Raw genomic sequence first — 23,425 nt, 5'->3', positions numbered from 1 at the left:
GATTATTGATAAATTCACAAAGATTATAATAAATTCGTCATTTTAACATTTTAACTTTAATCAAAACATCAAAATATCAAAATCAAAATATATTATATAATAACTCAATAATTTGCTCCAAACAGCTAAAAACTAATACAACACATACATTTTGGGTTAATCTTCCACAACCCCTACTAATAATAAATAAATAAAAACTAAAATAAGAAGACAAAGTTAAAGCTTCTTAAATAAGAACCTTTTGACTTCTCAATACTTGACCACATTGATGGGCAAGCAATTATGTTTATAAGAGTCTCATTGCTCCTCTTATATAGATGAGCTCTCTCTTTTCAAACATTTTAAATGTGGGATCAAAATGATCCCACATCATTTACAAAGGGTGCCGGTGGCTCGCCTTTGTCTTTTTTTTTTTTTTTTTGGTTAATTTTAATTTTATTTTGTATATAGTTTTTTTTTTTTGGATTATTATTATTATTGTTGTTGTTGTTGTTGTTGTTGTTGTTGTAATCTGATTATTTGGTAAATTCGTCAAAATTTTAATAAATTCGTCTGTTTAACATTTTATATTTAATCAAAACACCAAAAATATTATTTAATAACTTAGCAATTTGCTCCAAACTGCTAAAAACTAAAACAACTCATATACATTTTGGGTTAATCTTTCTCAAACCCCCTAATAAATTTAAAAAAAATTTAAAAAAAAAAACTAAAATCAGAAGCCATTAAGATAAGGTTTCTTAAATAAGAGCCTTTTGACACGTTGGGTTTCAATAGGTTGAGAAAGTTTACATGTTACAGGGTCAATCGAATAGTTATGTTGTGGAACCGTGTCCACCTTGCAAAGTGGACACAGTTCTATGTTTATAATTACTAAACTATATGTTCATTATTATAAAGCTATATATTCATAATTTTTGAACTTCATATTCATAAGTACGTATTGAACTCTATATTTATAATTACAGAACTCTAAATTCATAGTTACTGAACTATATGTTCATAATTATAAAGATATATATGCATAATTTTTAACTTCATATTCACAATTATTGAATCTCTATATTCATGATTACATAACTATATGTTCATAATTATGTTCACAACACTATGTTCATAATTATAGAACTATATGTTCATAACTTTTTGAATTATATATTAATAATTATGAACAATTTTTGAACTGTGTCTACATTGCAAGGTGGACACATATCCACAGCATAATTTGTCAGGTTAATAGTACTAAAATAAAAAAAATAAAAAAATAAAAATAAAAAAGTCTTTGGACTTCTCAATACTTGCCCATATTAATGGGCAAGCAATTATATGTTTGTAAATGCCCCTCTTATATAGAGGAGTTTAAAAGCTCATCTTTCCAAACATTTTCAATGTGGAATCAAAATGATCCCACATCATTTACAAAGGGAAGCCACCTTTGTCTTCTTCTTTTTTTTTTTTTTTTTTTTTTTTTTTTTAATTTTAAATTTATTTTGTATATAGTTTTGTTTGGATTATTAAATTTGTTGTTATTGTTATTATTATTATTATTATTATTATTATTATTATTATTGTTATTGTTATTGTTATTGTTATTATTTTAATTTTAATTTTATTTTTTTATTATTACATTATTACATAGGATTTTTATTATACTTGAACAATAATATTATCAATTATATTATTATATTATAGAATATAATACCATACATAATGTTACCAATTATGCAATATTACCAATTAATAGATTTTTTTTAATTTCCATTAGACATTTACTTACCAAATAAGCTTTACTACAAAAGTTTGGGCGGGAAAATGAAATTGGATGATTTTTTTTTTTTTTTTTTGAAAAGGGATGATTTTGTTTTTATATAATAATAATAATAATAATAATAATAATAATATAATATATGTAGATTAATTATTACCCTAATACTTAATTTATAATTCTGATTTTAAAATTCTTATTATTATTATTAACATTAACATTTGATTAGTTTTATAAAAAAAAAAAAATGTAAATTCTAAAATTTGTATGAATAAATTTAAACTCTAATCCGACGCATTTCCTTATATGATTGTATAATTCATTTTATATACACATAATATTTATTAAAATGAAAATAGGAAGAAATCTTATATTTCTCACAAATATTTCTAGGGAAGAAATCTTATATTTCTCAATTTCTTTAATTATATTAATTATAATTACCAAATATTGTGACAATTACCATAATAATTTCATTAATTATATTACTTATATTAATTATAATATTTGTAATAATCTCTTCCAAAATTTAAATACATTACCATAATAATCACACAAAATAATGAAAGAAAAATTATTAAAATAATTATCTTTAATAAAAATAAGGAAATTATATTAAAAATTAATTATATATTAAGATAAGTATAATTTTTTTCATGCCAATATATTATACATTAAGTATAAAAATATATATGTATATAAATTACCATAATAATTACACCGAAAAAGGTAACAATATATAATTATTAGGTAATAATATTAATAATTAATTATTAAGGTAAGTATAACTTATTTTGTACTAATAATATTATCCATTATATATATATATATATATATATATATATATATATATATATATATATATATATATATACTTTTAATTTTATATTGATAACCATAGTCTATGTATATACTTTAAGAAAATATTCATTATTAAAGATTAAAGATGAGATATAATTTAAAAAGTAAGTTATTTATTAGATTACCTAATATAATTGTCTTACTAATTGATTCAATGCTATGTATAATTCATATATTTGAAAACTTTTTAAATCGAAATATCCATTAATTGCCTTAATAATTAAAATAATTGTTAGTCAATCAATATTCAATAGTACTAAAAGTATTATTTGAATTTTTATACATAAGATATAATATTATTAAATCGAAATAATTAAATAAAAATAATGTGTCCATATTACAAAAAATTTTATAATAGTAATTTTTATTGCATAATAGAATTTGGCAATTATTAAACATTGTTTATGGTAATTATTGTATGACTTTTAATGCTAAAATTATTAGGTAGAATTTTTATAATTAAGGTAAAATATTGCTTATATATGGTTTACCCGTATTAACCATCACTATATTAAATTAATAAATAATTCTTTTAATATAATATATTATTAAATCTAAACATATGATTAATATTTATTCAATATTATTACGGAAGTATTACAATTATAAATTTTACTCCGTATTAAATTTTAAATGGCTTAGCATATCGAAGCAAACATGGTAAGTCAATAACATTATTTTACATTAGTAAAGTGATTTTATATCAAGGAATGTCAAATGAAGAATAAAATCAAAATAATACTCTATTGAAAAAAAAAAAAAAAAAACCACAGTACTTAATCATTTTTTTCCTAAAAAAAAAAAAATTTAAATGGCAAGAAAAACGTCTTGAAGGGAAAGACAAACTACTCTCTTATTACAAAAAATGTACACTTTAAAAACGGGGGAATTGAATCTAAACAAAGTCCAATGCTTTGATATATTGACAACAAAAAAATGTTTTTAATTTCATTTTGGTTTTTATTGTATTCTTAGTATGGTTCCCTCTATAAGTCTATATATATTTACATATACACATAATTCGTCCCTCGATCACAAAACTTTATCATCTTGATGAGCAAGGAACTCTTTTGCTTCCCGATCAATCTTTCTAGATCTGTATCTTCTCCACAAACAAAAAAAAAAAAAAGACAAAAAAAATATATATATCAATATTTTTTCTTATGAACCACTTTTGTTGTTTAAAAACCATAAAATACAAAAAAATAAAAACAAAACAAAACCCAAAAAGAAGAAAAAAATAAAAGAAACTAAGATGATGAAAACCTCACCAATGTAAATCACGTATCAACCTCAACTGTGGAAGATCACATGATGATTAGAAGTCTATTGCTTCCTGGTCAATTTTTCTAGATCCGTATAGTATCTTCTCCACAAAAATAGACAAAAAAAAAAAAAGAATATATCAACATTTTTTCTTACGAACCACTTTTGTTGTTTAAAAATCAAAAAATACAAAAAAAATAAAAACAAAACAAAACCCAAAAAGAAGAAAAAATAAAAGAAACTGAGATAATGAAAACCTCACCAGTGCAAATCACGTATCAACCTCAACTGTGGAAGATCACACGATGATTAGAAGTCTATTGCTTCCCGATCAATCTTTCTAGATCCGTATCTTCTCTACAAAAATAGACAAAAAAAGAAAAGAATATATCAACATTTTTTCTTACGAACCACTTTTGTTGTTTAAAAATCAGAAAATACAAAAGAATAAAAACAAAACAAAACCCAAAAAGAATAAAAAATTAAAGAAACTAAGATAATGAAAACCTCACCAGTGCAAATCACGTATCAACCCCAACTGTGGAAGATCACAGGATGATTAGCAAAAATCAATAAAATAATTAACCTTAGTTGGGGTTGTGTATGGTCATATAAGGTGTATTTATACACAATGGATGAGATCAAAAGGGTTTAGTATTGAAATTATAAAATGGTAAGAGATCTCAAGAAAGGTAAAATCTTTAATATTATTAAAATACCATATTTGTCTAAATATTTGATATTACAAAAATGCCTCTAAGTTTTGGGGGGAAAATTTGGCTAGGAGGATTTTACTTTTATATATATATAGATTACATGATTTTAAAATATTAACTAAAATCTTGAACTTGAGAAACAAAATTATTTTATATGCTAACATAACATAATAAAAATAAAAAATATATAATTACAAAAATAATTAATAATAATAATAATAATAATAATAATAATAATAAACTAACATAACCAAGGTTATCTTACATTACCTAAGATTTTGAAGGGAATCACATTCCCTAAGATAATATGAACCAAACACCGGAATGTGAGCTTTGGAATGTCACATTCCCTTGGTTATGTTATATAACCTGAACCAAACGCCCCCTCAAAATCTTAGGTAATGTAAGATAACCTTGGTTATGTTAGTTTATTTTATATATATATATATATATATATATATATATATATATATATATATATATATATATATATATAATTATTTTTGTAATTATATATTTTTTATTTTTATATGTTATGTTAGCATATAAAATAAATTTGTTTCTCAAGTTCAAGATTTTAGTTAATATTTTAAAATCATGTAATTATATATGATACCGTTATCTTATTTATTTATATTAATTTTTAAATTTATTAAAATATGTTAAGGATATTATAATGTGTATAAAAGATAACCCTAAACCAAACACGATTATATTACATATTCCAATTTTAACCAAACACAAGAATCTAACATTCCCAGCAATCTAACATAAAAGGTAATCTGACATTCCGTGAACCAAACGACCCTAAGAATATTTGAATTGATATATAATTATTTAAATTAAAACACCAAATATTATATAGTGTAATTGAATATACGGGTTGGATCATTTATGTGTTTTTATATTATCATTGTTTGAATTTAAACAAATAATTGCTGAAATTAATAGCTAATGTGTAGATGTATGCATGCGTAATTTTGGAGATTTTATTTATCATTGTTTAGTATTTTTCTATAAATTAGACAAATGTGTTCGTTCCCTAGTAACTCAATTATATGAATGAATTGCTATCTTAATTCATTTGTTTGGAGGATATCTTTTTTGTTTATATATATATATAGCAATTTTGTCATTTAAAAAAACATAATATCAACTATTTTATTTACACACTAGTATTTTCACCCGTGCGCTGCACGGAATGGAGTTGTTATAATATACTAGTATTTTCACCCGTGCTATGCACGGAATGGAATTGTTGTAATATACTAAGAATATTTAAATCGATATATAATTATTTAAGAGTTAATTTCACCAGAGGTCGCTTATAGGATTTCTATTACCATCATTAATTATCCCTAATTTACCGTAATTAAATAATTTGACCAATTATAAAGAGAGATTATTAAAAAATGCACGGGACAATTTTTTAATTAAAAAATTTAAAAAGTCATTAATAAAACATAAGGTTCTCATAGTTTTTTATTAGAAACTATTTAATAAAGCATTTTTTTAGAAATTGGTGGGCCAAACCGCCTATGGCTGTTTGCGGTGGATATATCTCGAAAAAATACACAATTTCAAAAAAACATTTGTCTAAAACGGACAACCGAGTCAAAAGTTATGCATTGCCGAACTTTTGACACTTCACAGCTTTTACCCAGAATTATTGTACGAATGAGAAAGTAGAAATCAATATATTTTATTGGGAAGAGAGATTTTTTAGGAATTGGGCGGGAAGTTAAAATTTAAGGATTTTGTTTTTATATATAGTATAGATTAGATGTGCAAAGAGAATTGTATTACACTATTTTATAATTTTAGAATAGACTTTTTAACCAGAAATATTATACGAATGGGAAAGTAGAAATCAATATGTTTTATTGGGAAGAGATATTTTTTAGGAACTGGGCGGGAAGTTAAAATTTCATGATTTTGTTTTTACAAATAGTATAAATTAGATGTGCAAAGAGAATTGTATTACACTATTTTATAATTTTAGAAAAGAATTTTTACCCAGAATTATTTTACCAATGGGAAAGTAACACTGTTTTATAATTGTAGAATAGAATTTTTACCCAGAATTATTGTACGAATGGGAAAGTAAAAATCAATATATTTTATTGGGAAGAGAGATTTTTTAGGAATTGGGCGGGAAGTTAAAATTTCAGGATTTTGTTTTTATATATAGTATAGATATAGATTAGATGTGCAAAGAGAATTGTATTACACTATTTTATAATTTTAGATTAAAATTTTTACCCATAATTATTGTACCAATGGGAAAGTATAAATCAATATATTTTATTGGGAAGAGAGATTTTTTAGTAATTGGGCGGGAAGTTAAAATTTCAGGATTTTGTTTTTATATATAGTATAGATATAGATTAGATGTGCAAAGAGAATTGTATTACACTATTTTATAATTTTAGAATAGAATTTTTACCCAGAATTATTGTACGAATGGGAAAGTAAAAGTCAATATATTTCATTGGGAAGAGAGATTTTTTATGAATTGGGCGGGAAGTTAAAATTTCAGGATTTTGTTTTTATATATTGGTAGGGAATATCCCGACCGACATAGCTTCACCACGACCGGGGAGCCTTGTCTCTTTTTCCTTGTCTTTGCAGGCAACAGGTCGGGCTCCTCGAGAAGAACCCGGTCGTAGACCGACCGGGAGTTGCCCGAGCGACGGTGTCGACCACCGAGCGGTAGCCCTCTGGCGGAAGAGCTGACGAAGGACACGTGGCGGCTCTCTACATCGACAGGCAGGGCACCCGGGAGGATGACACGTGGTGGCTACGTGGAGGTCATGCCGAACGGCTGGAATCTTGTCCCCGGCATAGCGGCTATAAATACCCACAGTAGCTACAGTGGAAGGGACTTTTGGACGATCGATAGGTTGCTGTTAGAGAATCCCGACCGCAGTCAGTCGGTACTCAGAGCAACCAAGTAGATTGTGCTTAGGGCCTTCGCCGTGATCAATAAAGATATTTACTTGCTTTAATTGATCTCGTGTTGTTATATATTGCTCGCGTATAATTAGCAGTATCATATATAGTATAGATTAAGAATATTTAAATCGATATATAATTATTTAAGAGTTAATTTCACCAGAAGTCGTTTATCTTTCTTGACAATTACAAATTTAATCCTAGACTATAGTTATTAATTATTACGATTTATTCTATGTTATAATTCTTACGTTAATATTCTTACTATTATTATTAACACTTAATTACTTTTAGATATTATTTTTATCACTTATATTATTATTATTAGTTTCTTTTCAAGTTCTGTTAGTATATAATGGCTGTGACGCACAATAATAATATAATCATAATTAAATATTCTTGTATTGTATTTTGTGAGTCACAATAATAATATAACAATATGGAATAAGGGTCAAATAGGCCATCGAACTGCACACGATAATGTAATTAGGCCACTGAACCTAAAAAATCAACAATTAGGTCTCTAAACTAACCAATTTCAAACAATTATTCTAATTTCAAGGTTTCCAACAGGTCAACAGGTCATCCTCTCAAATTAATTATTTTTAAAAAATAAAATTTAAAACATAATTATTTTTAAATTAAAAAAAAAAAAAAAAAAAAAAAAAAAAAAAAAAAAAAAACTCCGGCCGGAGACAACCGTCTCAGGCCAGTTTCTTCGTCCCATGGCCGGAGATGAAGAAACTCTTCGTCTCCGGCCATGGAGAAGAAGAAACTCTTCGTCTCCATGGCCAAAGACGGAGAAACCGGCCGGAGACGGTCGTCTCCGGCAGGTCCTGTTTTTTTTTTTTATATATAATTATTTTTTTGGATAAATTTAATAATTAATTTTAAAAATATTTTTTAAAAAATAATTTATTTGGAATGATGACGTGTTGAAAATCTTCAAATTGGAAGAATTGTTTGAAATTGGTTAGTTTAGGGACCCAATTGTTGTCTTCTTAGGTTCAGTGGCCTAATTGAATTATTGTGTGCAGTTAGATGGCCTATTTGACCCTTATTCCTAACAATAATTAAATATTCTTCAATTCTATATTCTTATAGGATTTCTATTACCATCATTAATTATTCCCTAATTTACCATAATTAAATAATTTGACCAATTATAAAGAGAGATTATTAAATAATGCACGAGACAATTTTTTAATTTAAAAATTTAAAAATTCATTAATAAAACATAAGGTTCTCATAGTTTTTTCTTAGAAACTATTTAATAAAGCATTTTTTTTTTTTAGAAATTGGTGGGCCAAACCGCCTACGGCAGTTTGCGGTGGATAGATCTCGAAAAATACGCGATTTCAAAAAAAATATTTGTCCAAAACGGACAACAGAATCAATATATTTTATTGGGAAGATAGATTTTTTAAGAATTGGGCGGGAAGTTAAAATTTCAGGATTTTGTTTTGATATATAGTATATTACAATATGAATTGTATTACATTATTTTATAATATTATAATAGAAGTTTAACCCATAATTATTGTACGAATGTGAAAGTAGAAATCAATATATTTTATTGAGAAGGGAGATTTTTTAGGAATTGGGCGGGAAGTTAAAATTTTAGGATTTTGTTTTTATATATAGTATAGATTACTTTTTATTAAATTTTCATGAAGTAAAACTCTAACCATATAAATTAATTTAGATTTATCCTTCATTATAATGAAACCTTGATCTTATAGTTGTATTAGTTATTCATTCATTGAATATTCAAAAAGTATTGAACTTGAAGGTGATAAAACTTGAGAATGATTATATGATCACAAAAAAAAAAAAAAAAAAAAAAAAAAAGTGTTTCATTATAGTTATAAAGATCATTACTGTTTCAATATTAGTTATAGTCAAAGGATTGAGCTTGTCCAATATGGCATGTCCATAAATAAGTTAATCGACATGTAAATTGGATGCGACATATCTATGGATAACCTAAACGATATGCATATTGAATGATATTTTGTTATTTTCTTTCAAAATGTTGAACCTCAATAGGGTCCCTCACAATATAATCCGACTCGACAGAGCATTTAGAAGAATGATATTTTCTTATGTTGGTGCTGTAGGTGATGGATTTCAGCATTGTAGTATACTTACTTCTTAACCCATCATGACGGTTGTAAATAAGTCACGCATAACTACACGATTATTTGGTTATATGGTGTGTAATAAGTATGTGGACATTAACTATTTAATCACATCCTTCCATGATAAGTCGCAGCGCCACGTCTCGAATTGAACAGGGACTGAACTTGACCAATCCAGTCAACGCCCAATAGTAGAAGTATATCTGTCTAAATTTATATAGTTGTTTACTTTTGATTCGTTGTTGCAATATGCTTTTTTATCTCATTGTTTGTTTCTCTCACACTTATATGCTCTTGAAACTTGAAAGTGTAAATAAGTTGTCCCGATAATTAACATAGTGATTTGTTATTTGACTTGATATTATGATTGAAACGATAGTGTGAAAATTAGAGTTAGTGATTTGTTATTTGACTTGATATTATGATTGAAAACAATAGTGTGAAAATTAGAGTTTAATTGATAAGTTAATTACGAAACTCATGATTTATATCAGTAATTAAGTGAGAAGTATAATTTTTTATTTTTTTTTATCTAGCCCCTTACTATTATACAATAAAGTACATAAAAAAATATTATAATTATCCCATAGTATAGCCGGCATAATAGGATTTGGAGCCCTACTTTCATATTCTTCCATCTATTTATCTATTATTACTCCATTCCCACCTCCTACTGGTTCACTGCTCACTATCAGATTGTATATTTGTATTCTCCTAGGAACCTCCACCACCACTCTTCAGCAAGAAAAAAGAGAAAGGAAAAAGGAAAAAGAGAGCAAAAATGTAAGTTCCTACTTCTAATAACACGGAGTAATTGTTAATGGAGTACTTTCACGTGAATTTTGGAAATGATCATAAAAAAGAGTCTCTTTTTTTGGTTTTCTTGCTTTATTCCTTGAATTTTCAACCTGGTTTGAAACTGGGCATTGCTTGCAGGGAAGGTGGGTCGAATTTGAAGCCAATGGATTCAGAGCAACTGAGGGAATATGGTCACAAGATGGTGGATTTCATTGCCGATTACTACAAGAACATTGAGAGCTTCCCAGTTCTCAGTCAAGTTCAGGTTTTTGGCAAAACTCATGAGTTTCCTTTCTTTTCAGTAAATTCCCATAGTTGATATATGTTATGCATTCTTTATTGGGTTTTGATAAATGATGGAAGGGTATGGGAGTTTAGTTGGATTGATGATTGATGGTTGGCAATCAATTCATTGATAAAAAAAAAAAAAAAAAAAAAAAAAGTTAAGATTTTAAGTGTTTGATAGTTATTGTGCCCAGTTCTTGACTGTATTAAGGAATTATCTTCACACAGCCAGGTTATCTACGCGGGCTCCTGCCAGAATCTGCACCTACTCACCCCGAGACGTTGCAGGATGTTCTTCAAGGTAAAGCTTTCCTGATGTTCTCTCGATCGAGTTATATATACTTATATGTACAAATATAGGGTTCCCTTTCTCGTTCAGCTGTTAGAATGACATTAACCGGGAAATGGATTAAAATTGCTGATTTTAATCAAATGATGAGTGATTGCAGATGTCCAGACGAAGATATTACCTGGAGTTACACATTGGCAAAGCCCGGATTATTTTGCATATTTTCCCTCTAACAGTAGCGTGGCTGGATTTTTGGGGGAAATGCTTAGTGCCGGAATAAACATGGTGGGTTTCAGTTGGATAACTTCTCCGGCAGCAACAGAACTTGAAATGATTGTTTTGGATTGGCTCGCAAAAGCACTCAAGTTGCCTGATACTTTTCTTTCGACGGGTAGTGACCTCATCCATTCAATGTAATAGCTTTACAGAACCTAAAACTGCCATGCATTATTGGCTTGTAAAATAATGCTTTATTTTTGTGCAACTTTTGAAATTGGCTTGCAGGTGAAGGTGGCGGAGTGATACAAGGCACTGCAAGTGAAGCTGTTCTTGTTGTGCTTTTAGCTGCTCGTGACAAAATTCTGAGAGCAGTTGGAAAAGAGTTGATAGGGAAGCTCGTTGTTTATGCTTCTGATCAGACTCATTCTGCTTTACAGAAGGCCTGCCAGGTAAAATTGTTTTTCCACACGGGTGCCTGGGATATTGTCTCATTTATCTTATTTGATCACTGCTGAAATCTTATTACTTACTCTATGAGATGAGATGTGCATATTTTTATATAAAGCTAATGAAAGACTCACCTTTTTGATGAACAATGTTGTTGTTAACCTTGAACTTGTTCTGCCCTTGTTTAATTCAACATAATGTTATTTTCTTGATTTTGGCAGATAGCAGGAATACATCCAGAGAACTGTCGTTTTCTAAAGACTGACTCATCTACTGAATATGCTCTTTCTCCCAACTCAGTTCGTGAAGCGTTATCCCAAGACTTAGCCGCTGGTCTAATCCCCTTCTTCTTGTGTGCTACTGTAAGAAATAATGCCAAAAAAAAAAAAAAAAAAAAAAAAAAAACGACATTCATCCATGCTTCTTGCTATCTCATGCACTCCATTACATTATTGGAAAATGTTTTTCCCTTGGGTTTACCAAACTATCATTCATCCACCTTTTCAACAACAATTCTATACTCAAACAAAGCTGCCTCTAAACTAGCTAGAGGAGAACCGCTAAATTTGTGAAGCCCTAATGAACTGTGCTTTTATAGATTTTCAGTGTCTTTATATCATGTGACTCAATAATTACGATGCACTGAGTAACTTTGTTTGGTGGTTCTCCTTCAGGTTGGTACTACATCGTCAACTGCTGTTGATCCCTTACTTGCACTTGGGCATATTGCAAAGGTAATGACCGCGTATCTCATGTAAGACAACAATTATGGTTCAAATGGTTTGAGCACTCAACTCTTTCGCTCTTGTTTATCTGTACATTTTTTGCTCTTTTTTTTCTTATTTGTAGTAATATGATAAGCAAACAATCTAATTGTTATATCCGAACTCTAGTCAAATTTTAAATGGTGGATCTATATGCCTAAGTGGGCAAGAATTTGAATTTCAGGTAGTTTTCCTGGACAGTGATACACTGATTACCTTAGACCTGAGCTAATTGGCAGTGGACTTGGACACATGGTAACATATTGCTAGGAGTTCATGTACTTTGACAAGTATTCAACATTTCCAATTTTAGATACCACAATAATTTGACTTGAAATTGCAGGGCATCTGGTATTAATTAGTGGTTCATTGACTTTGTTATAATCTAAGATTGGGCTAGGGTCACTCAACTGGACTATAATGCACATGGGCCAAACCACACTAAAAGATTGAATGTCTAACTCATGGCCTTATAAACCTATAGACTCTTAACAGACTTAATGTAGTCCAATCACAAACACAAAACATGAATGTTGTGACGGATAACCTATTATTGTCAATTTATGATGGTTGGATTACATATTTAGATTACTTTTTGAATTTTTCATTTATCTTTCAAAATGGTGAAATCCAGTTGCTCTAGAAACTGTGAGTAATTTTCAGATATTATCGAGATGAACTTAAAAATAAAAAAATAAAAATAAAAAACGTGTCTTTTATAGAGTAATGGCATGTGGTTTCATGTGGATGCTGCTTATGCTGGAAGTGCTTGCGTGTGCCCTGAGTTCCGCCACTATTTGGATGGCGTAGAAGAAGCTGACTCATTCAACATGAATGCACATAAATGGTTTCTTACAAACTTCGACTGTTCTGCACTTTGGGTAAAGGTATGCACATTTGTCTTGACATTATCGTGCCATCCTGAGTTCTCGTGTTATCATGCCACAGATGATATTCTTAGTTTTTTCTATTGCTGTCGGCCCGTGGCTATATGATGGATGAATGTGAGCTTGAAAATGTTGCCAGAGAAAAGCTTGTGGCCTTGTTTGGTAAATGGCTGTTAGCTGTTAGCTGATTGGGTTAATTAGAGGGTATAACTAGTTGATAACATTAGCTGATTGTAGAAAGGTGTTTGGTAAATTAGCTGTTAGCTGATAGCTGTTTGGTATAATTTCTTTTCTCAAAAAGCTAATTGAAAAAGTTGCTTTGAGTAGCTTTTTAAATTTTAGCATTTTGGAATACAAAAAGCTAATTAACCAAACACTTATATATTGATTTTTAAACCAAGTCAAATAACCAATAGTAATCAAATAGGCCAAAATTGGTCTATAGGTTAACTATTTTACCAAACAGGGCCTATATTAGATAACGTTACTTGGATGAACAATAACTTATGCTCTCTTATGAACAGGACCGGAGTGCTCTCATTCAGGCGCTGTCAACTAATCCTGAATTTCTCAGAAACAAAGTAAGAATCTTTCGACCGGAGTTCAATATTTTCAGAAACTATTAGTGATCCCATACTGTGGATGTATAATATTTCAGGCTTCTCAAGCAAATATGGTTGTAGATTACAAAGATTGGCAAATTCCCCTTGGACGCAGGTTCAGGTATGCTGTCACATGTTGATGTTTTTTTTAATGTTTTTGTTGATTCTGGGATTTCACGAAAACGTTTTAAAGATTCATATTAACCGTTACATTTGTAACAAAACTATTATTGATTTTGTGGTATTAACCAGATCACTGAAACTATGGATGGTATTAAGACTCTATGGCTTGGAGAACCTTCAAGCGTATGTGAAGAACCATATAGAATTGGCTAAACGCTTCGAAGAGTTTGTTTCCGAGGACTCGAGGTTTGAGGTAAGAACTATACTTGTCTAGTGCCTTCTAGAAATCATGCATGTAAGAAAACGTAATGATCTTCCTCGGGTAGTGACCGCGGGTTTTCCTCGTCATCCAAAAAGAAAATTGAAGCATGTGGTCCATCTCAACTAAAAGCCTAAGTTGATAGTTGGATTGCACATTAATGGTTATATGCTCAACACGCCCCGTCACGTGTGCGGTGGGTTCCAAGCCTAAGCTGATAGTTGGATTGCACATTGATGGTTATATGCTCAATAAAGAAAACATAATAATCTCAATATTAAAATGTTATTTTCATGTTGCATCACGGCCAATAACGTATCTTAAAACCTTCTATCGTTTCCCAGGTTGTGGCGCATCGAAAGTTTTCTCTAGTGTGCTTCCGTCTTCGGCCACCTCAGAACGACGAAGATCTTGCAAACAAACTCAACCGCAATCTGCTGGACGCTGTCAACTCATCTGGAAAAATATTTATCTCACACACCGTACGGTCAATTTTACGATTCCTTTCTTCCCTCGGTGACCTCGTTTCATTTGCCTTGCGATAGCGTTAACTGCAAACGATCCAACCGTGCAGGTTCTATCCGGCAAATACGTTCTGCGCCTTGCGGTCGGGGCTCCGCTGACGGAAGAGAGGCATGTGATTGCAGCCTGGAAAGTTTTGCAAGATGAGGGTGCTGCTGCTTTGTTGAGAAACTCTTCAAAGATGACCAATTCTTTTGCATAGAGGATTGATTCTCTGCTCCAACCAGTTTATCCATTCAGATTGTCTGCAAATTTTACTCTTCATTCACAGATTTGCTGTTGAAGTACTGAAATTCTTGTGTAATTCTTTGGCAATGGATGAATACTATTGCACATTGTATTAAGATGTTAATATTCATACATCATGTAACTAAGTATTCACTTTTTATGCAATTTTGCGGTTTGGGCAGGCAAAACTGGTTGAGAATATATATATATATAAAGAGAGAGAGAGAGAGAGAGAGGGTGGGGTGTGGCAAAATTGGTTGAGAAGGCTAATATATAAGTAAGATGTTGAGGTTTAATGAACTTTTTTTGTTTTTTTAAACCCAAAAACAACTGGGGGGAATCATATCCCACACTTCAAAACAAAAGATGAAACAACTGTCTGCACAGAAACGTGAGCAATTTGGTTCGTTGACCTTCTAACATGGCTAACGATAGCGTCACTAATGTCATTAGCAATAACATGACATTGCTTCAGAATTAAACCTACATACGACAAATCATTAGAGACAAAACTATAATTACCTACATACGACAAATCATTAGAGACAAAACTATAATTACCTACATACGATAAATTATTAGAGACAAAACTATAATTGGAGTAGAAACTCAAACAATCCGACTTCAAAGTAATTGGAGTAAAACTCAAACAATCCGACTTCAAAGTAACATGAGAGACACTGCGACTCTTCAACCATGAAAGTGCTTCCGGAACAGCTATTGTTTCAGCAACAGTCCAGCATAGGCCGCAATAAACTTACCTGCATGGTCTTGGATCAAAGGCCCATGTTGAGGTTTAATGAACTTAATTACTATGTTATGGGGCGTTTGGTAAATAATTGTTAGTTGATTGTATTAGTGGATTTGACTTGTTGATAGCATTAGTTGATTACATACAAAATAACTTTTTTAAAAAATTGATTGAAAAAGTTACAAAAGTTAATTAATCAAATACTCATATTAATTGTTTAACCAAATTCAATCATTAATAGTGGTTAAAATTGACTAATAAGTTAATTATTTTATTAAAGAGGGCCTAAATGTTTTTGACTGATTTTTTTTTTTTTTTTTAACTCACTAATCACATTTTTTTTTTTTTATATAGAGTAATATTTAAAATGAATGAATTACAAAAACGATTCTCTATTTTCACAGGCCTTTGCAGCAAACAGCAATTCGCAATCGCTTTCTCCCAGAGCTCAGCGCAGACGAAGAACAATGCAGGCCGTTACGAGGCGTCTAGGGCAACAATCTTTAAACCCGTCTTCACCTTCAATTTCAGCTCTCAAGTCTTCCTATCTCCTCTCCGATCAATGTACCCGCCTCTTGTCTTAGGGCTAATTCATGTAATCATTGGTATTTTTGTTAAACCATTCTGCAATTTTCATTTTGATTTCAGGCTATGGAATTGGAACCCCGCGCTATGCATCGACCCTCACTGCCAAAGGCACTGGACACATAGTTCGCAAGGGAACTGGAGGGAGATCATCTGTGAGGTAATGCCCACTGCCCAGTCCCAAAGCTCGGATTTTTGGTCTGATTTGTTTTTAGTTTGCCTGAAATCTTTGGTCTGATTTGACGCCAATTAGAACTAATAAACCCAATCTGACAATTGCAGCTGTTTGGATGTTTGATATGTTTTCAGCTTGAGTTGTGTTTCTGTTGATATTATTGTGCAGCTCAAGAATTTGTACTTGTTTGGCTTAATTTCTCTTTCTTTTTATTCTATTTTTTCTTGGAAGTTTTTGTTCTGAAGTCAGAATTGAAATGTCAGCGGAACTTTAGATGATAGATTTTTAATTTTTAGTTTTTGTGTTATCCAACCTGCTGATCGAATAGAATGTGTTGTTTATGGCAGTGGAATTGTTGCTACAGTGTTTGGGGCAACAGGATTTCTTGGGCGGTACCTAGTGCAGCAGCTTGGTAAAGTGCTAATCACCTTTTCCTTCTAGGTTTTGGTTTGGCAGTTGGTGTTCAATAGTAGATTACTCCGTATATAGGTTCTACCATTATGCTCATATGTGTTTGATGTAAAAGCTAAAGGAGTCATCTTTTGTTGAAATCACAGAAATTCCTGTTTTAGAATTTCTAATTATCTGCAGTTTGTGTCTACAGCTAAAATGGGTTCTCAAGTTTTGGTACCTTTCCGAGGATCTGAAGATTGTCATCGTCATCTCAAGTTAATGGGTGATTTGGGTCAGGTAGATAAATTTTGCTCCTTCAGTAAAAAATCTTACTTGTTTTAGAAGATATAGATGATGTGGTGTGACTTCCCCATGATGATATTCTGGTTCTCCTTGTTTTTTCTATACAGATTGTTCCAATGAAATACAACCCCAGAGATGAAAATTCAATAAAAGCAGTGATGGCAAAAGCTAATGTTGTTATCAATCTTATCGGTGTGTGCTCTATGATTATCAACCAATTGTCCATGATATTATGGATACTTTCTTGGAAATATCCAAAAAAATTATTTTTGTTATAGCTGTTTCACACATCAAGTATATGGTTATCAGGAAGGGAGTACGAGACAAGGAATTACAGCTTTGAGGAAGTCAACCACTATATGGCTAAACAGCTTGCTTCAGTAGGTTTCTGCTCTTACTGCAGTATTCATAACTCTGTTAATCTATTTTCATGAATCCCTTTGACTACTACTCATATTTAATCATAGACATTTCAACTTTGAAGTCTATAATGCTTGAATCTCTCTTGAACTTGTGATGACAAAAAACTTATTGAAGATTTTGGTGGAATCTATGATTATAAGTCATGAAATAATTGATTTTTCTTTATAAGCATACTTTTTTGAAGTCATACATCTTCATGTCTTTTCTTATTATTTGCTAATGTAATACGTTCTTCTCTTATATTTGTAGATTGCCAAAGAACACGGTGGAATTTTGAGATTTATACAGCTTTCAAGTTTGGGGGCATCTCCAACATCCCCATCCAGAATGCTTAGGGCTAAAGCTGCAGCTGAGGAAGCTATTATACAAGAAATTCCCGAGGTAAACATTGTACTTTGTGTAGGTTCTCCTTGAGCCATGTTGCGCCTGCTGTATTCAACTGATAATGCTATTCTTAGCTGTCTTTCTTTGGAATTTTGGATGATATAATATGTAATGATTTTGCTCATTTTCTACTCTTTTTTATTTAACTTTACTGCATCTCTACCTTTGCCTCATTTTCTTTATTATGAGCTTATTGCAAAAAAATGGATATGCTTTTGACACATCAAAGTAGGCACCATTGGAGTTGTATTTACATATTCATGTTTCACTATTCTCGTGGATTATCAATGAACTATGCAAACTGCAGTTTGCTCATTGTTGATCTTAGTTTCTCCGTGTTACTGAAACAAAGTTATTAATGTGCTCACACATCTTCAGGCAACAATATTGAAGCCTGCTGTAATGATTGGTACTGAGGATCGAATTCTAAATCCTTGGGCACAATTTGCGAAGAATTTTGGCTTTATCCCTTTAATTGGAGATGGCTCTACAAAGTATGTCGATATGCAATATCTCTCATTACTATTGCCAACAATTTACGAGCTTCTGATGTCATGTTCTTTACATGGTTTTGCAGAATCCAACCTGTATATGTTACTGATGTTGCATCTGCAGTTATTGCATCACTGAAAGATGATGGTTCCAGCATGGGAAAAGTTTATGAACTTGGTGGACCGGAAATTTACACTATGCACCAATTGGTGAATCTTCAACCTCCACTTCCTCCCTCTTCCTTTCTTTAGTCAGTTATTCTTTTTGAGTGAAAATTAGTCTTTAAGGTGAGAGTTTTACTGAAGTTGTTTCGCTGCAGGCAGAGCTTATGTATGACGTGATCCGTGAATGGCCTCGCTATGTTAAGGTTCCTTTCCCTATTGCTAAGGTGAGTATCTGTGAATGGATTTCATATTTTGTTTCTAAAGCACCCCAAATTTTGTCCGTTTCTTCTTTAGATGGAAGCTCTGTTCTGATACTCATGTTTTACGCATTCCAAATTGTGGTTTTCAGGCAATTGCTACACCTCGAGAAGTACTGCTCAAGAAAGTTCCCTTTCCATTGCCAACTCCCTCAATATTTAACCTGGATTTGATTGAAGCCCTTACCACTGATACTGTTGTGTCAAAAGATGGTTTGTGCCCTTACCAATAATTATGTGATTTTAAATTTTATAACCTTATGATGCCCAAATCTCGAAGAACTGTCTCATACGGATTTCTCATCTCAAACTTCCCAATTGTTTTGCAGCTCTGACATTTGATGATCTTGGGATTGTCCCCCATAAGCTGAAGGGCTATCCAGTTGAGTATCTTATCCAATATCGTAAAGGTGGACCTCAATATGGTTCAACAGTTAGTGAAAGAGTATCCCCCGAGTCTTATCCATGAGGTCCTTCACATCTTCAGTTTGAACATTTTCCGTTGTTAGAACAGGTATTCGTTACCTTAATCAACCCAGCACACTCAAATTCCCATTGATGAACATAATTTTTAATTCATCAAACAATATGGTTATTCTTGTCTGTTTGCCAGAACTCTTCCCTGTTTGCTCGAGTCAAACAAGGGAATAATAAAGACATGGAGAATTCTTCTTCTTCAGCAACCTGATAACCCGTACAGCGCTGATAAACTCTCTACCTAGCTGTGTGGTGCTTGACCAACACCGAGGACTTTTAGAGAAATGAATGTATAATTGCGCCTAACGTTTTGATGGCTATTGTACCTTCTTCCATTTAATTTCCTCTGCATTATTTCCTTTTTGACGATCTGTGCATGAAGGTCACATGGGGAACAAAATGATATCCCTTCTCTTACAAGTTTGCTATGCTGTCACTGTTGTTATGCCAATTGAGATTCATATTTATGTTTGCATTTGCTAGGGTTCAATGGGACTTGCCTCATGGCTAAAATGTTCACCTTTTCTTTTGAAATTCTTGAAATAAATATATCCATTGTGTTGACTGTTGAGGGAGCTCTTACTTAATATTATCCAAATTAGAGAAGGCAATTTTGGTTGTTCACATTTCTATCTATCCAAATTGTCAAATTTAACTTGTAAATCAAGTGTGAAAGAACAACTTTATTTCCTCTCTCTCTCTCTCTCTCTCTCTCTATATATATATATATATATATATATATATATATATATATATATATATAGGGGGTTCCTGTGAGAACAGGTCTTTCCATGCGGTCAATGCGGCATACACCATTAGGTATGCATAAATGCACCAGTGTTTGAAAATACATCATCCATTATGTGTGGTGTATTTTTTTTTATTTTTTTTTGTGGTGTATTTTTGACATTTCATTCTGGTGTATTCTCGAACACTGTATGGTACATTTATGCATACCTAATGGTGTATGCCGCACTAACTGCACGGGAAGACCTGTTCTCACAGGAACCAAAATATATATATATATATATACACTAGTTACCACACGCGCATTGCAATTTCTGTTCAAAAAGAGTATCATTCACAACCAAATCACTAACATCACGTTTGGTTCAGAAAGGGTATCATTCTTTATACTTGTAACTTAGTTTTTGTCTAGACCTCCAAATTTTCACCTATGTCATTAAGTCATTCCAAGGGAACATCTGCTTTACTTGTGAAAGGAGAAAAGCACCCTCAACTCATTCTTTAATTGAAGGATTTGTACCTAAAGCAAGAATGCCCTCTCCCCATTCAACACCCCAAAACATTTTCTAATATCAATCCCACCAAACCGATCTGATTCATGTCCTCGAGAGGCGAGTTTGGGTCGTTTGAGGATGTCAAGATGGAGGGGACCAACGTCGGGGCAACGATGATCGCCCGCCGGACATGCTCGGGCGACTCCCGGGACAGCTGCTGCATAAACATTTACATCAGCAACAACGTTCAAGGCGTGAACAACTCCATCCTGGTCGGGAGCAGTGTCAGACTGAGAGATCCCGGGGTCAGCTTCTCCATCGATGGCTTAACTTTCCGGACTGAATCTCTGCAAAGAAAGAACAGACTAAGTGACACAGCTGTGGCATTCTCTGTGGTTTTGCTTTCTGCAGCTTTGATCATCTCCCTGTTCTTGTCTCTGTTTCTTTAGCTAAAAGTCCCGAGCTTTTGTTGAATCTGACACACATTTATGTAATGCAAAACAATTTTCTAAACATAGTAATATAAGCAGGATGAAGAAATGATTGCCAGCAGCAAAACTGTGTATTGACAAGGATGTTTTAATGTTTTTTCGAGTTCACTCTTTCAGTTTGCCTTACAAATTTGAAAGTGAAAATGAATGGCTTCATTTTTTGACGAATGCCAGGCCATTAGCGTTAGCATAGCGCTCCATGAATCTCATGAACCTGTCCCATTCCCGAGGGTTCCTCATGATGTACTTAGCTTCGATCCCTGCAGGTTTCCCGTTCACAAACTTGGCATTCACATCGACTGACTGGAGAACCCCTTCTTCGTCGATCATGTAGAACCCAGTAATGTCACCGACTTCCTGAGACGAGTCAAAAACCGAGGGTTGGCTGAAATTGAATATGGCCATGCCATTTGTTCCATCCCGGGATTTCGTTAGTTTAACATCTGGTACTGTCTGCTCATCCGTTCCTTGTATGAACTGAATCGATGGTTTTACCATCATTATTGTTAGTCTGCTAGGTGTTTTTCGGGTTTTTGTGGAGGAGGAAATATGCAAACGAGGCAGGTACAGTGGCTGACCACTGAACGTGGAGCGTGGTTTTTGATGAATAACTCCAGATGCCATACCTGCATAACACACAATATATTTTACTCGCAAATTTCCCAGTCAATTGCCATGACAGTTCTTCGAATTACAATGCAGAAACAGTGTATCTGATCTAATATGCAGCGTCTAAAAGCTTAGGCCACGTCCCCTTACGTGCGCCAGCCGATTACTTTTTGATGGGCTCCAAGCAACACGTGAACCATAGTCACTTTTTTATCAGGTGACTTGGAGATTCGAACCCAATGTGCTACATCTCAACTAAAAGCCTAAAACTAATAGTTGGATTGCACATTTATGTTTATAAATTATATATTATATGCTCAACACATCCCACAGGTTGAGACTAATCTAGTTGAGCCTCGCTCGGTCAGTTCTCTCCCCTTCCAATTGAACTAACCCTTCTTGGTAACTTCTCCTAATTTTCACAAGAATAAAATGGGCATTTCTCTTTCATAATCAAATCACATTCTTTAGTGATAATAGGTTCAATTCTCAACTTCTCTTTCATAACCAAATCCACATTAGTTGTCTATCCATCACAAATTCACAATATTTCATCATTCATTACTACATTTACATTGAACAGACATTGCAGAGGTATATATAGGGTTTACTATACAAAACCATATGAAAACACAATTTCCTTAAAGGCATTGCTATTAGACAATCAGTTCTCAGGTTTAACATGCAAATGCAAAATGAAACAATAATTCCATCCCAACAATACCCATTTTAAGGATTTTAAAGAAAGTGCAGAAAGACTACAACTTTACACCAAAATGAACTGACCCACAGAGAATAAATTACCTAGAGCAAACCGAGGCTGATGGGAATGTGAACATGGAGGAGAGAAAGCAAGGGACTGTAGTGTTGCCATTATGTGCGGTGAGAGAGAGAGAGAGAGAGAGACAGTGGAGGAGAAAGAAATATAAGATTTTAAGAGAGAGAGAGAGAGAGAGATGATGGGGTGGTGGACAGTGAAGTAGTGGTGTCATAACCACAGCCATTCATAAAACAGTCTTGGCTCTGGAAAGGATTGAAATGGTTGATGGTGGTTGATTGACCCTCCAATATTACTTATTCATTATACATTAGCTTTTCACCAGATTAATCCTAAGTATCTAAAAGCTTCTGTTCAAGAGTTGTTGGATGAGATAAATCGCAAGTGTTTCATTAATCTCTAGGTCTTCAAATTTCTAACTTTTACATGTACACTCTGTACACAAAAGGTCTTTGTCTCGAAATTTTTAACTTTTATATGTACGCTCTGGGCACAAAAGGTCTTCGTCACTTTTAAATTACTGGGCACATTAAACAGACATTGAGCTCGAGTTTAGCTCGAGCTCGAAGTTGACCGAATTGGAGCTAAGTTTTGACGGAGCAGCTCGCGAGCGTCTTGGCTCATTTACAGCCCTACTATTGATTGATCAAAGTCTTTCAATAATCCTTAATTTTTCAATAAGATTCAAATCCCACACTATTACTAAAGTAAGATATTGGATCTGTCGAACTAACTGAGCTAGCTATGTGGGACCCCAAAATTTTATTATGGCTCT

At 32.2% G+C, this 23,425-nt stretch overlaps 4 protein-coding genes across 4 annotated transcripts; 3 read left to right on the top strand and 1 right to left on the bottom strand.

Annotated features, from left to right (window-relative positions):
• The first annotated feature begins 10,320 nt into the window (after positions 1 to 10,320).
• LOC109173461 (tyrosine decarboxylase 1) lies at positions 10,321 to 15,292 on the top strand. Its single transcript, XM_019322691.1, has 13 exons — positions 10,321 to 10,487; positions 10,641 to 10,767; positions 11,016 to 11,088; positions 11,237 to 11,467; positions 11,581 to 11,744; positions 11,964 to 12,104; positions 12,417 to 12,476; positions 13,229 to 13,393; positions 13,918 to 13,974; positions 14,052 to 14,116; positions 14,248 to 14,371; positions 14,722 to 14,859; positions 14,952 to 15,292. Coding segments are annotated over exons 1-13 (1,497 nt in total). The 5' UTR covers positions 10,321 to 10,485; the 3' UTR covers positions 15,102 to 15,292.
• A 933-nt stretch (positions 15,293 to 16,225) lies between these two features.
• LOC109173679 (NADH dehydrogenase [ubiquinone] 1 alpha subcomplex subunit 9, mitochondrial) lies at positions 16,226 to 20,096 on the top strand. The gene is made up of 13 exons (XM_019322954.1): positions 16,226 to 16,442; positions 16,527 to 16,623; positions 16,986 to 17,050; positions 17,243 to 17,328; positions 17,442 to 17,526; positions 17,644 to 17,714; positions 18,007 to 18,138; positions 18,520 to 18,635; positions 18,719 to 18,842; positions 18,953 to 19,021; positions 19,147 to 19,267; positions 19,384 to 19,568; positions 19,668 to 20,096. The coding sequence occupies exons 1-12, from the start codon at positions 16,250 to 16,252 to the stop codon at positions 19,521 to 19,523; spliced, it is 1,299 nt and encodes a 432-aa protein (XP_019178499.1). The 5' UTR covers positions 16,226 to 16,249; the 3' UTR covers positions 19,524 to 19,568; positions 19,668 to 20,096.
• Positions 20,097 to 20,876: 780 nt separating this feature from the next.
• Positions 20,877 to 21,221, top strand: LOC109173488. The gene has a single exon (XM_019322727.1). It carries the CDS (start codon positions 20,877 to 20,879, stop codon positions 21,219 to 21,221), a length of 345 nt encoding a protein of 114 aa, XP_019178272.1.
• Positions 21,222 to 21,296: 75 nt separating this feature from the next.
• Positions 21,297 to 22,825, bottom strand: LOC109173677 (photosystem II reaction center PSB28 protein, chloroplastic). The gene is made up of 2 exons (XM_019322953.1): positions 22,677 to 22,825; positions 21,297 to 21,889 (listed from the first exon to the last, which is right to left on the bottom strand). The coding sequence occupies exons 1-2, from the start codon at positions 22,744 to 22,746 to the stop codon at positions 21,417 to 21,419; spliced, it is 543 nt and encodes a 180-aa protein (XP_019178498.1). The 5' UTR covers positions 22,747 to 22,825; the 3' UTR covers positions 21,297 to 21,416.
• Between the last annotated feature and the right edge of the window lie 600 nt (positions 22,826 to 23,425).

Source organism: Ipomoea nil, unplaced genomic scaffold (assembly GCF_001879475.1).
Source record: "Ipomoea nil cultivar Tokyo-kokei standard unplaced genomic scaffold, Asagao_1.1 scaffold0482, whole genome shotgun sequence".
NCBI classification, from domain to species: domain Eukaryota; kingdom Viridiplantae; phylum Streptophyta; class Magnoliopsida; order Solanales; family Convolvulaceae; genus Ipomoea; species Ipomoea nil.
This window is presented reverse-complemented; position numbering and strand designations above follow the sequence as displayed.